At 39.9% G+C, this 13,480-nt stretch overlaps 5 protein-coding genes across 5 annotated transcripts in view; 3 read left to right on the forward strand and 2 right to left on the reverse strand.

Moving 5' to 3' along the window:
• The first annotated feature begins 206 nt into the window (after positions 1–206).
• LOC108609882 (uncharacterized) lies at positions 207–1,353 on the forward strand. The gene is made up of 3 exons (XM_018001654.2): positions 207–509; positions 577–1,093; positions 1,170–1,353. Exons 2-3 carry the CDS (start codon positions 584–586, stop codon positions 1,248–1,250), a joined length of 591 nt encoding a protein of 196 aa, XP_017857143.1. The 5' UTR covers positions 207–509; positions 577–583; the 3' UTR covers positions 1,251–1,353.
• Positions 1,354–5,729: 4,376 nt separating this feature from the next.
• Positions 5,730–7,978, reverse strand: AsnRS (asparagine--tRNA ligase). Its single transcript, XM_018004646.2, has 2 exons — positions 7,805–7,978; positions 5,730–7,639 (listed from the first exon to the last, which is right to left on the reverse strand). The coding sequence occupies exons 1-2, from the start codon at positions 7,836–7,838 to the stop codon at positions 5,997–5,999; spliced, it is 1,677 nt and encodes a 558-aa protein (XP_017860135.1). The 5' UTR covers positions 7,839–7,978; the 3' UTR covers positions 5,730–5,996.
• A 170-nt stretch (positions 7,979–8,148) lies between these two features.
• DCTN6-p27 (dynactin subunit 6) lies at positions 8,149–9,023 on the forward strand. Its single transcript, XM_018003779.2, has 2 exons — positions 8,149–8,309; positions 8,377–9,023. Exons 1-2 carry the CDS (start codon positions 8,293–8,295, stop codon positions 8,915–8,917), a joined length of 558 nt encoding a protein of 185 aa, XP_017859268.1. The 5' UTR covers positions 8,149–8,292; the 3' UTR covers positions 8,918–9,023.
• Positions 8,942–9,468, reverse strand: Polr1D (RNA polymerases I and III subunit AC2 l(2)37Cg). The gene is made up of 2 exons (XM_018003780.2): positions 9,339–9,468; positions 8,942–9,275 (listed from the first exon to the last, which is right to left on the reverse strand). Exons 1-2 carry the CDS (start codon positions 9,354–9,356, stop codon positions 8,973–8,975), a joined length of 321 nt encoding a protein of 106 aa, XP_017859269.1. The 5' UTR covers positions 9,357–9,468; the 3' UTR covers positions 8,942–8,972.
• Positions 9,469–10,010: 542 nt separating this feature from the next.
• Positions 10,011–13,480, forward strand: part of brat (tripartite motif-containing protein brain tumor) — a 38,447-nt gene continuing 34,977 nt past the window's right edge. The window contains exon 1 of the mRNA XM_089464626.1: positions 10,011–10,149. The gene's annotated coding sequence lies outside the window, so the exon portion shown is untranslated. The remainder of the gene's footprint in view (positions 10,150–13,480) is intronic.

Below are 13,480 nucleotides of genomic sequence, written 5' to 3' on the forward strand. Positions count from 1 at the left end.
CATCACTCAAAGTGGACAGCTGTAAAATTTTGTCAGTATTAAAAGACTCAACAGTACACAATTGATTGTAACTATGATTGCAACATGTCTGTTAAATTAACAGAGTAACTAACGCCGCTTTGAGTGAAATTTGAGAGTTTAACAGCAATGTAGCAGAAGGCTCAATTTGTGATCAAAAATTGAAGCATTGCTTCATAACTCATTTTTTGGGAAGAGGTGATTTAATGGTATAGGACGGAGATTTTCCAACCTTCGGGAGTTCCGTTTTCCACAATGCTGGGGAGAAACCAGAAGAAAGCAGGCTACAATTTATAATTCTGATCGATTCTCTGAACATGAATAAAATTTTAATTTCCGCACTTTAACGGTGTTTGTATGTTCAGCAACATTTTTGTATTTTTATAAAAAACAAAAAAAAAATTATTTTATTAGTGTAACCAAAATACAAAAAAAAAAAAAAGGATTTTTTACTCTTAAGTACCTTTAATTGAATATTTAGAAAATTTTTTGTAAGTATTTTTGATTTATTGATTGCTTATATAGTGAGTTCAAATATTTATATACCTACTGATCAAGAGATATAATGGACGAGGAAGAAAAAATGGACGTAGACATTGAAACAGGCTCTGGCTGCGAACCTGAGCACATCAATCAACACGATTCAAGAATGAAAAATTTTATTCGCGCGGCCAAAATATGGAATCGAATGCCATTGCATCAAAAGGAAGCATATCGCAATATATACGACGATACAGAGCACAGTCCAAGCTGCTTGGAGATGGATGAAAGCGATTATGACAGTGAGGACGATTGTCCAATGAATGCTGCTAATGTTGGGAAGGCTCCTCGCTATACACAAAGAAAGAGTCCGATACAGAAAACGACGGTCAAATGCGTCAATCAACAACGTGGTAAGCGCAAGAAGCCGAAAAAATGGGTCAAACCGGGCCCTGTCACAAATAATGCTTATCTGAACTTTGTGCGTACGATTCGCCGAAAATATTGTGGTCTGCAGCCTAAACAGCTAGTAATACTCGCGGCATACGAGTGGAGGAATCTGAGCGACGCTAAGAAAGAAAAATATCGTCGTCAGGCAAGGCAACATTACTTACTATAAATTACATACATCTGAGAACATATAACCATAATCTTCCCTCTTCCACATACAGGCTTACGAGATAAGTGCCATGGAACGCGAAAAACGCGAAACCAATTACAAAAGGCAGCGACGCACTCATTGCCACTGTTAGCGCAACGTCTTCTATTTCCATTTTAAAAGTGCGAAATTTACAAATTTTCAGTGCACTTGACTCATCAATTGGACTGGCAAATAAAAAGAAAAACATTTCAGAATATATTTTTTTCAAATTACGGTATTTTCGTTAGGCATTTGAAGGAGAATTGGTTCTTTCTGCCTGCCTTTCACTCATTAACTCCATGTAAAACTATATGTACATATATGATCTTGTTGATCTGCCCCTGTCTATTCATCTAGATTGCTTGCAAGTACGACTCAATACGGTGCTATTGGTTTGTTTGTTTTTTATTACAAAATCAAGATTTTTAAAATAATATTTTAAAGTGAAAATTTTAAAATTTTCAGTAGTCACAAAATAAGTTTTATTAAAACCATATCAACAATTGGCCAATAAATAAAGTTTCATAAAAACTATATCAACTGACCATTTTCCATAATTAGAGCTTTGTTTTTAGAGTTATTACATGTTTATATCCAGTTTTATTACAATAGTTCTGAATTGTTTCAAGTTTTAATGGGTTTTCCAACGCTTTATCTACCGAGGTTTTTTTTTTTTGTATTAACATTTATTTATTTTATTTAAATAATGCAACTCTAAAAAGACAAATACTGCAAAATTGACAATTACAGAATTGAAAATTACAAAATAAATTAAATTTTAAACGCAACAGCACCGAAAACTATCGATGCTTAGCAAAAAACATCGATAAAAGCAAGCCCGACTTGATCAAATAGGGAATTTCTGCAAGAGATCACAGAGTTTAAATATACAAAACACTACCAATTTTCTTGCATATATAAAACAACAAACGACATTAATTGCAACTGTTGCGCTAAACAGCTGACATATCAATAAATAAGTAAATTATCACTTTATTTGACTGCGACGCAATATCTGATCAGCGGTGTTGAACAGCAACTCGAAGCGACCAAAGTTTTCTCCTTAAACTTACAACAACAGCCGCATTCACATTAAATTAAATAGATAGAGAGCATGTAAGTAGAGCGCTTATTAAGCAAATATATTATTTCCTGCAGGAAATAGTAAAAATAAAAAAATAAAAAACAATATTTTATAGCGACAAATTTTACACTGGAAAAAAAACACGGTCAGCAGAAATAAAGAACGAAAAATGAACGCAGTACAGTTGGAGTCTTGGCAACAAGATATCGACCCTAAAATGGGAGAGTTGAGTACACAAATAGCAGATTTGGCCGTGAGAAACGCTTCAGAGGTTGAACCATATAAAAGGATTGAAATACGTCCAGAGATTAAATGTGAGGAAGATTTAGATATTGTTGTCTCGCTTCCCGACTTTGAGGGGAAAGAGGATACATATATGTCATGGCGCAGAGCTGCGCATGATGCATACGAAATATTTAAAGATTATGATGGCAGCTCAAAGCACTACCAAGCAGTAGCCATTATAAGGAATAAAATTAAGGGCTCAGCGAGCAGACTGTTGGCATCAGCCAATACCGTGTTGAACTTCAGAGCTATTATTGATCGCCTAGATTTGAAATATACTGACCAGCGGCCCATTTACTTGCTTGAGCTGGAGTTATCTATGCTTCGGCAGGGCTCTATGTCGCTTATGGAGTATTATGAGCAGGTTGAGCAAAAACTAGCCTCGCTTATCAATAAAACAATGTTGACCTATCACTCTGAGGTAGCCCGAGTATTCAATGCGAAATATAGGGCGGACGCATTATTCGTATTCATTTCCGGAGCAAGGAATACTCTTCGAAATGTATTATTAGCGGCTGGTCCGAAAGATCTGCCTTCTGCTTTGGCATTGGCCCAAGAAGTGGAAGCAAGTTATGAACGATATTCCTTTGCCGAAACATGTGCTAAAGCTATGGAATTGAGGGCTGCAAAGGAAAGGTCGAGAAAGCAGCAAAGGATCCAAAGAAATAATAAACGCTCCAACAGCTCACAACCTAGTGAGTTCATGTAGGTGGTCTTATCTTTCAGGCTGAAACTAATTTTTGCTGGATATTGAAAACAAAACCGGAAACCTACTTTATCATTTCATTATACAGATAAAGACAGAGAATTTAAATCTTATTGAGCTGGTGAAAAGATGTTAATAAAGCGAAGCAAAAAATTGTGGACTGAATGACACTTCTACACTGGTCGGCATATATATTTAGACATCATTCACATTTCACTATTGGTATTTTTTCTAAGTACCGTTGCATTTAACGAAACTAAAATGAATGCCAAAAACAAGTGCGCACTAATAACTGTAAATTTACGAAATATCTTGTCTATTATGTTTTTTCAGTTCTTTCTGCTGATAACAAACGCCAGAATCCAACGATCTTTGCAGTGGCATACGTACAGTGGCTCACAGCTTATTTGACCCAACGTAAAATAAAAATTTCATCTGCTCATTACTTTTTACCCAATACAAATTTTTGAAAAATTCAAACGTGGGATTGTTATTTCAATATTAAATTAATGGAAAGCATAACTTTTTTATTGATATTAAAAAAAAAAAAAACACAGTAAGAAAATAACAAAAACTAAAAAAAGTCATAAAATCAATGTCACAGCTTATTTTGTCATTGCGTGATTTCGTTGTTTCTAGGCGGACTTTGAGGTGTTGATAAAGAAATTTTTGAGAAATTCTCTGTTGATCCATATATTTATTTCATAATATAGGGTTTTTGGTATTAAAATGGTAGGCGATTAATTTTAGTAAATATGAAAACATATGTAGCTAAACCAATACCATTTATCACATTTATTTTATGAAACAAAACAAACTTAAGCGTCTTAATTTTGCAGGGAAGTATTTTGACAGTCCTAAGTCCTTCTGTCGAAATGTCCTGCTGACGGATGATAACACTTTTCAGTTCCACTCATCGCAGAATAAAGTTTATTTGCGCTTGGACAAAGAAATTCGCAAAAAAAAACAAGTAAGAAAGCTCCAGTCGAGACTGCTCGACTAGGAGATACCCTGAACCCTCCAAGCTGATATTCTAATCATTCTGCACTTCTTTTATGCACACATACATACACATGCATCCACACGCACGCATAAGCCTGCGCTCTGCTAACTGCGCAGTAAGCAGCGACTGCGCTTGGGCTGCGCTGCAGTGTGGGCAATATTATGAGAATTTATTTGTTAAATAATTTCTTTTGTAGACATACGATCTTAATGAAACTTTTAGAGCGTAATCATATGGTGAATATGTGTGTATATTCCAAAGCCCCAAAGTCTCTAGTATTTGAAATACGCTTTTTACAAAAGTGAGGGTGAGGGGGTGAATTTAAGGGTGGGGGGTAAATTTTAACAAAAACCGAAATTGTATAAATTGCATATAAGCATACATTAAAAATTTGGAGACTCTAGCAATAAGGGTGTAGAAGATATAATTTTATAACTGGTTTTCGATTAGGTTTTTTATCGATAAAAAAAGATCGGGATGAGTTATCGATTTTTAATGATAAACTTGATATGCGCGCTGTAATTACGGACATTTAAAAAAAAATTTGAAGTCTCTAGCTCCTATATCTTCAGAAATCGACGCGTTCATACATACGGACGGACGGACGGACGGACAGACAGACGGACAGGGCCAAATCAACTCAGCTCGTCGCCCTGATCAAGAATATATATACTTTGTGGGGTCTGCCACGCCTCCTTCTGCCTGTTACATACTTTTAACAAAACCATTATACCCTGATTTCCCATTTTCAATGGGTTCAGGGTATAAAAAAAAAAAAAAACGTATTTGTAAGCAAGGGTAATCTAATTGCCTACTATTAAAATAGCTTATCTGAGAGATATGTTACTGCATTTGATACTTGATTGAGCGCTGTTATGATAATCAAGCAATAAACACCTAACCTACGACGATCTGTATCAATCTATTCTCATATCTCTATACATTATCTCTTTCTATTAGTTAGTCTTTGCTATCAGTAGAGTAATATATAACAATTCTGGCATTTTTCAATATTTGCTTCGTTTTCTCTCATATCAGAGATTGGCTCGTGGAACTTTTCAAAGAGCTATTGATTTGAAATTTATGTGAACTATCAAAATATATTCCGGCAATAAATATTTCAATCTCTCAATAGGCACGTATAGCTCTCTCTAAAAATAAAATTTTGAGTAAACTGCAAGACCTACATAAATGGCTACATGAAACCAGATATATGCATACATGGATAAATAGGTACATAGACACACAGATACGTAGATCCATGGATACATAGAGAAAAAGATACATAAGTAGATATATCCACAGATATATAGAGATATCGATAAATATAGATATGGATATAGATATATGGCACATACGTAGATGTATGTATATATGTATATACCGACAGATATATACGATCCATAGATTAAATACATGCAAGCAGTGAGTAACAGCAGGATAGAGCACTCTTCTTAGATAGATACAGGCATAGATGGAGGTCCCGTCATAGATATGTATAATGATACAAATATTATGTAGTCGATCAAATAATATTTTTGCTTTATTGGAGTTAACATTTAGCTGAATTTCATTTCAAATTAGCTGAGCTAATTCACAAGCATGATTCTCTTTCATTTGCTCAGCAGACTTTTCTAAGCCTAAAGTATTCGCCCCTATAGGCGTGTTTTTATTATACGTGATCCGGACGTAAGTTATTTAATGCAAAGTATATTAAAGCTTCAAGCGAACAAAGTTTTTTGAAATATAAATGCTATAGCTGAATATTTGATGGCGCGCTTTAAGGCTTGCAGCGATCGAGGAAACGAGGATAAAGGCAAACGTCACGGATGTGATAGCGGTTGAGCAGCCAGCAGAGGAAGCGCTCCAGACCCAGGCCGTAGCCACCGTGGGGCATGGTGCCGTAGACCCGCTGGTCTGTGTACCAGTAGTATGGTGCGGGATCGATACCCTCGCGCGCATAGGCCTTCAATATTTCGTCGTTGTCGAAGATCCTCATCGAACCGCCAACAATTTCACCCACATTGGGCAGCAGCACATCGACGCTTTCGGTGAGCCGTTGGTCGTCCTGGCAGCGTGACATATAAAACGATTTGATCTCAGCCGGGAACCTGATCAACAGAATCGGCTCGTTGATGGTGTCCGTCATCTTGCGCTCGGGCGCCTCGGGTATATCCTCGCCAAACTCGTAGAAGGTGCCATCCTCCTTGGGCACATTGTTCTCCTTCAGCCATTTGATGGCGTCCACGTATTCCATGCGCTTGAATGGCTTCGTTGGTGGCTTAAAGTCAGGGTTGAGCTCCTTCACTATGTAGCCCCATGGCGACTTCAAAATGCGATCCACCACATCACAGATCAAGTCCTCGATGCGATCCAGCAAATCTTCAAAGGTCAAGAAGGGACACTCGGCCTCAATGTGCGTATACTCGGCCAGATGACGACGCGTGCGACTCTGCTCAGCGCGATAGCTTTGTGCAATGGTAAACACATCGCCTAGAGCCGGCAGGCAGGTCTCCAAGTACAGCTGCGAGCTCTGGGTGAGGTAGGCCTCTTCGCCGAAATACTGCATCTTGAACAGCGTGGAGCCGCCCTCAACCTGGGTCTGGACAAGCGTGGGTGGAGTTACCTCGTTGTAGCCGCGATCTAAGTAATGCGCACGGAAGGCCTGCATCACCACGGAGCGCATCTTGAGCACCTTCGAGGTGTTCTCGCCACGAATCATGATGTGCCTGTTATCCAGCTGGACATCGGGATGCGCCTCCTCGTTGAGTATGGCATCGGCGCCGCCCGGTGGTGCCAGGCCAATCAGCTCCCAATAATCCACAATCAGCTCATGTCCACCCGGAGCTGTCTTGCCTTCCGGCACCACTTTCAAGGTGCCGTAGAGCACCACGGTGCTCTCGGTGCTCAGCACCAGCGCCTCGTACGTCTGGCAAAGCAGATCATTCAAGACGCACTGCAGGAAGCCGCTGCCGTCGCGCAACGTGATGAAGATTAGGGATTTTCCCTGCCGGCGCAATCGATGCACCCAGCCGTAGATTTTGACACGTGCATTGCGATACTCGGCGCCCTTTTCGATGCGAATCCTTTGGGCTGCCGGCAAGCTGGCGTCTTCACTGATCTTCACCTTGCGCGCCTCCTCCAGATTCTGGGCACGCTTCTCAGCATCCGCGGCCTCGCGCTGTAGCTTATCGGCATTCTTCTGGCTCTCGCGCACAAATATCTTTTGGAGTTTCTTCAGCTGTGACTTGGCTGCCGGTTCGTAAAGCTGGCTGGCCTTTGGATCCTTGCTATCCACATAGATTGTGGGGAAGGGCTCCTTAGCAGCATGACGCATCGCTTGCAAAATGGTTTTATAGGGATTTGTCTCGCTGCCATCGCCTGACTCATCGCTTCCACGCTTTTCCGATGTAAAAAGCGCACCTAAAATTACCAAACATGAATAAAATGCACAAATAGTAAGACTTTTATCGGCAAATACACAAACACATAAGCAAATGTACACACAATTACATTCATACACATGCATTGACAACGTGGACGACCTAAAATGCCGCATTGGCATTGGTCGTTAAATTGAATACTTACTCATGGTTAGATCAGCCATCTGTTCTGTAGGCATTTTGCTTGAATTATGACAAATTTTTTTCCAAGTAACAATTTTATAAGTTCACAGCTTGCTAGAAAAACTGCACTAAAATTGCATCAGCTTATATGTTGCACACAGAAAGAAGAATGTTGGTGTATTAAGGCAATGGGACTTTTTTTAACAGCGTGGCATAACATTTTCCCTAATATGCACTGATATTAACAGACAGCATGAATTTCTGGTCTAATAAAAAACACTAGACTAAACATATGCAGAAATGTATATAAGTTAAGCTATGATTATATAAATTATATTATTTAATTTTAATAGTTAATTACTTCCACTAGTCTCAGATTAATGTTATTATTAATAACATTAACAATATTTAAACAGCTGTTTCGATTAATACCATATATCGACTAGTCGATTAATACAATTTTGAGCAACAAACGTAAACATCCAGGAAAAAGTAAATACAATTTTTGCAATGCCCGTTGAAAATAAGTATGCATACAAAACAGCTAGACAATAATTAATACTTTACACAAAACTGTAATTTATTTAATTTCAGCGTAAAAATACTGCCCAAGTCGGTGGTATGCGAGGAGAGTACACTACGTGGTGACATCACCTTTTCCGCTGGCTGCGTTGTCCATCCCAGTGCAACGATTATTGCCGAAGCTGGTCCAATTATCATTGGCGAAAATTGTATTGTGGAGGAGTATGCAACCATTGCGCATCGTTTGGCAGACGGCGCCAGCTATGATGCCAATAATATTCTGAGCATCGGCAGTCACAATGTGTTCGAAGTGGGCTGCACCGTAGAGGCGGCACGAATCGGCGACAAGAATGTATTTGAAAGCAAGAGCTTTGTGGGCCGTGGAGTGACCGTGTCCAGTGGCTGTGTAATTGGCGCTGGCATTCAAATGCGTACCGCTCAGTTGATGCCCGAAAACACCATTGTATATGGCCAGCAGGCGCTTCAACGCGAGGCCATCGAGAAACAGGGCTCGCAAACATTGCAGATCGACTTCCTAAGGAAGGTGCTGCCCAACTATCATCACCTACGCAAGCCAAACTATGATCCGAAGAAAGCACGCAGTGTTGTCTAGATCAAAAGTGAAGACTCATTTCCATAGGCTAGCTTATATGTATATGTATAATGTATTAATTAATCTCTACAGCTGTGGCATTAAACGCATTCATCTCTTTCTCAAATGTTTCTATTGTATGATCGCACAGCGCCTCCAGATCCTCCAGACCCCGCTTGAGCAGATCTATCGCACGCTCTCGATGCGACTGTATGCGGAAATGTAGCTTCTGCTCGGTGGGATGTGGTATCGTATAGCCGCAGAAATCGACCTCCGGATAGCGAGCTATAATTGTTTTCAGTGCATTGCCTAGCGTGTGGCCCTCGTTAATAAAAACAAACGTGCGGGAGCCATCGCCATTTTTCTCATCGCCGGCAAGCTAAGACACGCAGACTTTAATTTAGTTTTTAATTTTCATTTAGTTTATTATTTCAGTAAATACCTCTGCTAATGCGCCCATTGTGCAATAAATTCAACAGTTTTTCTAAACAGATTGTTTTCATCAAAAACGTGCGCAGTACTTATCGGAGCTTCTGCAGCCATGGCAACCCTGTGCTGTGGCTATCGATAAGAAATATGTTGCTGGCTTTCGATGTCTTGCAACACTCGTGTTCTTCTTGCACAGACAGCGAGAACACGCTCGAAATTTAATCATTGCGAATTTAAAAACACAACATTGTTGTTATTTTGTAATTAGTGCAATCGTTATTTAGGACGCAACAACGATACGGTTATCAATTTTTAGTGTAATTCAAAGCCTGTAACTGAAAAAGAAGAAACATAAATTGGCAAACCTAACAGAAACACAAGCAGCAGCATAAGCATATTGCAAACATTAAAACGCCGCGAGTGTGTTTGTATTTGTGTTTGTGCAAGTGCATACATGTGGCTATGCGTACGTGTGTGCGCCTGTGTTTGAAATCAACAAAAAGTCGTATACAGCAGAAAAGGCGGCAAAAGAAACACAACAACGGCGACTGCATATGATATGCAAAGCGAGGCGGCAAAAAAATGCAACTGCAAACATAATTATTTGTGCAATGCATTTAACGTGAACGTCGTGAACGTCTTATTGCTCCAAAAGAAAAAAAAAAAAAAAAAGCACCGACATTTCGAACAAGCACAAGACTTTTTGCAGCACTTCGCTTAGTGCGTCAATGCAGACAGGAATAAAGAAAGAAACGGCGAAAATAAACTGCAGTGAGGCAACAATAACAACAAGCACAACAACAGAAACGCCGAATGGAATACAGGTTTGTGCAAAAGCAGCAAATAAATCAAATAAGAAAAAAAAAGTTCAAATCAGCTCTTTGTGTACATAAGTGCACCTAAAGTATATTTTTATTGAAAATATATTTACCAAAAAGGTGTCATTTTTTATGAATTTCTTTTTGTTGTGATTACCACGCCTCCCCTCGTTGTAGTGTATGTACAAAGCATCAGTGTGTGTCTGTGTTTGCGATTCATACATCACACAAACACACACACAAAATTTGAAATTATGCAAATTCATGCACACAGGCAGCCGTTGCGCTGCCGACGCCGAGCGTGCGCAAAGGCGGAAGCGTATACTAGAAGACCAGTTCGCGCTGCCAGCGTTCAATTCTGTTATTCTTTTTTACCCGCAATACATACGCTCCTAAACATATTAATAAGTGTTGTACATAAAAGTGTGTATATTTTATGTCCATATATTATTAGTTTAATAGTTGCTAGGTCGTTCGGTTCTCCAACTTATTTCATATATATTTTATTTTTATTTTTATTTTTATTTATACATGTTCTGCCAGAAAATAATGCCCTGCGACTCATTCGTTTAGTGGTGGTGGCGGTGGCGGCAGCGCCGTCAGCGTCGTCGTCATCGTTGCTCACATCTGTTGTTTGTTAAAGCAGCCTGTCTTTGACTGTTCGCTCGCCTGTCTCTTTGCTTGGTGGTGACTAATGCAAAACCATGTTCCGTTATCTCAAAACGTTTCTCACGTCCCGGTGTCCAATCCAGATCCACACCCACAAACGCACAGCTGAAGCGTGTGTTGTAATAGCGGAGTTTTAAATGAGTGAATGTGTGTGTGTCATTGGCTGGCGCCGTTTCATGTTTCACTCAATGTAATGCGTTCCTCTTACATATACAAACATATTTGCAATTTGGTCTAGCTGCGTTTCGTTCTCTACTCGTTCCCCCCATTGTGCTGTGAACCCTTTGGAAGTGCATTTGCATGTATACATACATACATACATACATACATACATACAATACACATGAATAGCATGTGTACAGTGGTGTGTGTGTGTATTTGTGCTCTTAAGTTCATTACAGCAGCTGCTATATTCATGTTCATCAGCATATGGCAATTTTGTTTAATCGAGTTATGTGGATCAATTTCTTTATACAGAGATGTTAATATGACTCAAAGGGAAATGCAGTATGTCCATATTGTTTATTAGACATATTTCCGAATTTATCTTCATATACAGGGAAATTTATAACCTACACCGTTAGACTCTTCTTAAATCGAAAAAGATATTTGATAATAAACAGCATTTATAGTAGTGATTACAGAGAAAAATATCAACTAATCGGACCTTAAATGTAGTTCGATCCTTCGTTCGGTAATTTTGTTTTCGGTTTCCTGCTGTAAATATTGAGAGGAATATGCGAAACAATGAGAATGAAATGCTCTCTCGCTTTGCCATACATACATATCAATACGTATATGTATGTATGTAAGAACGTAAACATATTTGTGTCTGGCCGGGTCACAGGCTTTTTGCCAGCATCGTTTGCTTGCTGGCTGTCTGGCTGTCAAGGGAACAACGACGACCGCGGCAGACCATGAAAACTAAAAACCCTGTCCGGGCGTCGTCAACACAGACAAGGCAATGGCACATACCACGGCAACATCCTGTGCATCAACCACGAAATAACAAAAAAACACAGCCATAAAGCAAAGAGAAGAAAAAAAAAACCTGTCATCTGCTGGCTGGCGTTCCCTTGCCGCTTACAAGTTTGGATTCGCCCAGACTGCCCAGCCGCCTGCATCCGATACGGCTTCGGCGATATGGATATAAAAATATGTACACAAGTGTGTATGTATGTGTATATGTGTACCTATGGCGAAAACAAACACGAAGAGGACATTGAACGCCATCGTTCGTCCATCGTGAGAGGTACAGACAGGAGGCGGCGGTGGCATTTTCAGAATTCCAAAAATCAACAAAACAAAAAGCAAATGTAGAGAGCAGACAACAGAAATAACAACAAAAACAATGACAATTCAAACAGGGCCAATGCTAGGGCACGTCTGGCAGCACTGCAAAGTCCAGTTTTTGTTTCCAATTTTCTTTATGAAGCTGCATAAGTGATCGACTTGATGCACGCAGAACATCGATAAAATCATTAGGTAAACTATCGTTTTGCATGGATATATTACAACTTTGTGCTTTCATGTTTAGCTACCTAAAAGAGCCTTGTGTATAAGCTGTAAGTATATAATAATAGAGTATATATATTTACGTATAAACACCTATATATGTATATATCTTGGCTACCCCAGCGGCAATGTCCTGTGCAAAACATCATACAGCGTGCACATGCATACATATATACAGTGTGTGTGTATGTGTGTGTGCCTGTGTGCAGTTTCATTTCGTTTTCGTTTCACTTTTTGCCATTGCCCGTTTCTGCTTCCTTCTTTTATTGTTTTACTTTTACAGCTGCCACTTTTTCAACTTGCATTTTTGCCCTTCTCGTTTATTTATCCTCCTGCTGCTGCTGCTGCTGTTGCTGTTGCTGTTGCGGCTGCCTTTGTTGTTGTTGCTTTGTGTTTTTGGCAAGGGTGGAATACACAGCGCTCGACGCTTCATCGCAGCCGTCGCACAAAACAAAAATTTATAACATTCGTACGTCTGGCTTTGATCCTTTTGGGTTTGCTTTTATTATTTTCATTTATTCATTTTGTTTTTTTTTTTTCTTCCTTCATGGCTCAGACGTCTGTCTGGCCACCACCATCAGCAGCGCCACCCCTAGTTGAACATTAGAGGGAGAAAGTGTCTTGCAAATAAATAAATAGTCATGTCGGCCATAATATTAATGCCCCAAAATAGATGGAAGGTGGTGTGCAGAGAGCTTACGTTTGGGGGCGACGGACAGACAGACGACGGCGTTGCTAATCAACCCTCTGGGGCGCTGTTTGCACGACAGCAACAGCAAAAGCAGCAACAACAAGTATAAGATGAAGAAGAAGCAGCAGCAGCAGGAGAAGAACCAACTGCAGCCTCCCCCAAAATTTATATCGCAAGTCGGCTTGTGCGTGGGGTCAATAAACTTTCGCGCCACCGTCTTTCGCCGTGTGCGTGCGTGCGTGTGTTTGTGTGTGTGTATGAGAGAGACACAGCACATGCTCTGGACCATTCCAGACAGAAACATACCAAAAAAGCAGAGAATTGAAAACCGGGTAGCGGCTTGCTTTTCGCTAGTCACCCTCGACGTTTGGCGTGCAGCACGTTCTACGCATTTTTGTGCATTGACCCCAAGCAACGCACTGCCCTATGCCACCCCTACCTCCACCGCCTCCCACTCACCCA

This window comes from Drosophila arizonae, chromosome 3, assembly GCF_054131065.1.
Source record: "Drosophila arizonae isolate 15081-1271.41 chromosome 3, UAZ_ARI_1.0, whole genome shotgun sequence".
NCBI lineage: Eukaryota > Metazoa > Arthropoda > Insecta > Diptera > Drosophilidae > Drosophila > Drosophila arizonae.

Bases quoted from the DNA above. Each gene is read 5' to 3' on its own strand.
- LOC108609882 (XM_018001654.2), top strand. From the start codon at position 584: ATGGACGAGGAAGAAAAAATGGACGTAGACATTGAAACAGGCTCTGGC. The intron at 1,094-1,169 runs GCAAGGCAACAT...TTCCACATACAG, and splicing joins AAGAAAAATATCGTCGTCAG to GCTTACGAGATAAGTGCCAT.
- AsnRS (XM_018004646.2), bottom strand. From the start codon at position 7,838: ATGCCTACAGAACAGATGGCTGATCTAACCATGA. The intron at 7,640-7,804 runs GTAAGTATTCAA...TGGTAATTTTAG, and splicing joins GATGGCTGATCTAACCATGA to GTGCGCTTTTTACATCGGAA.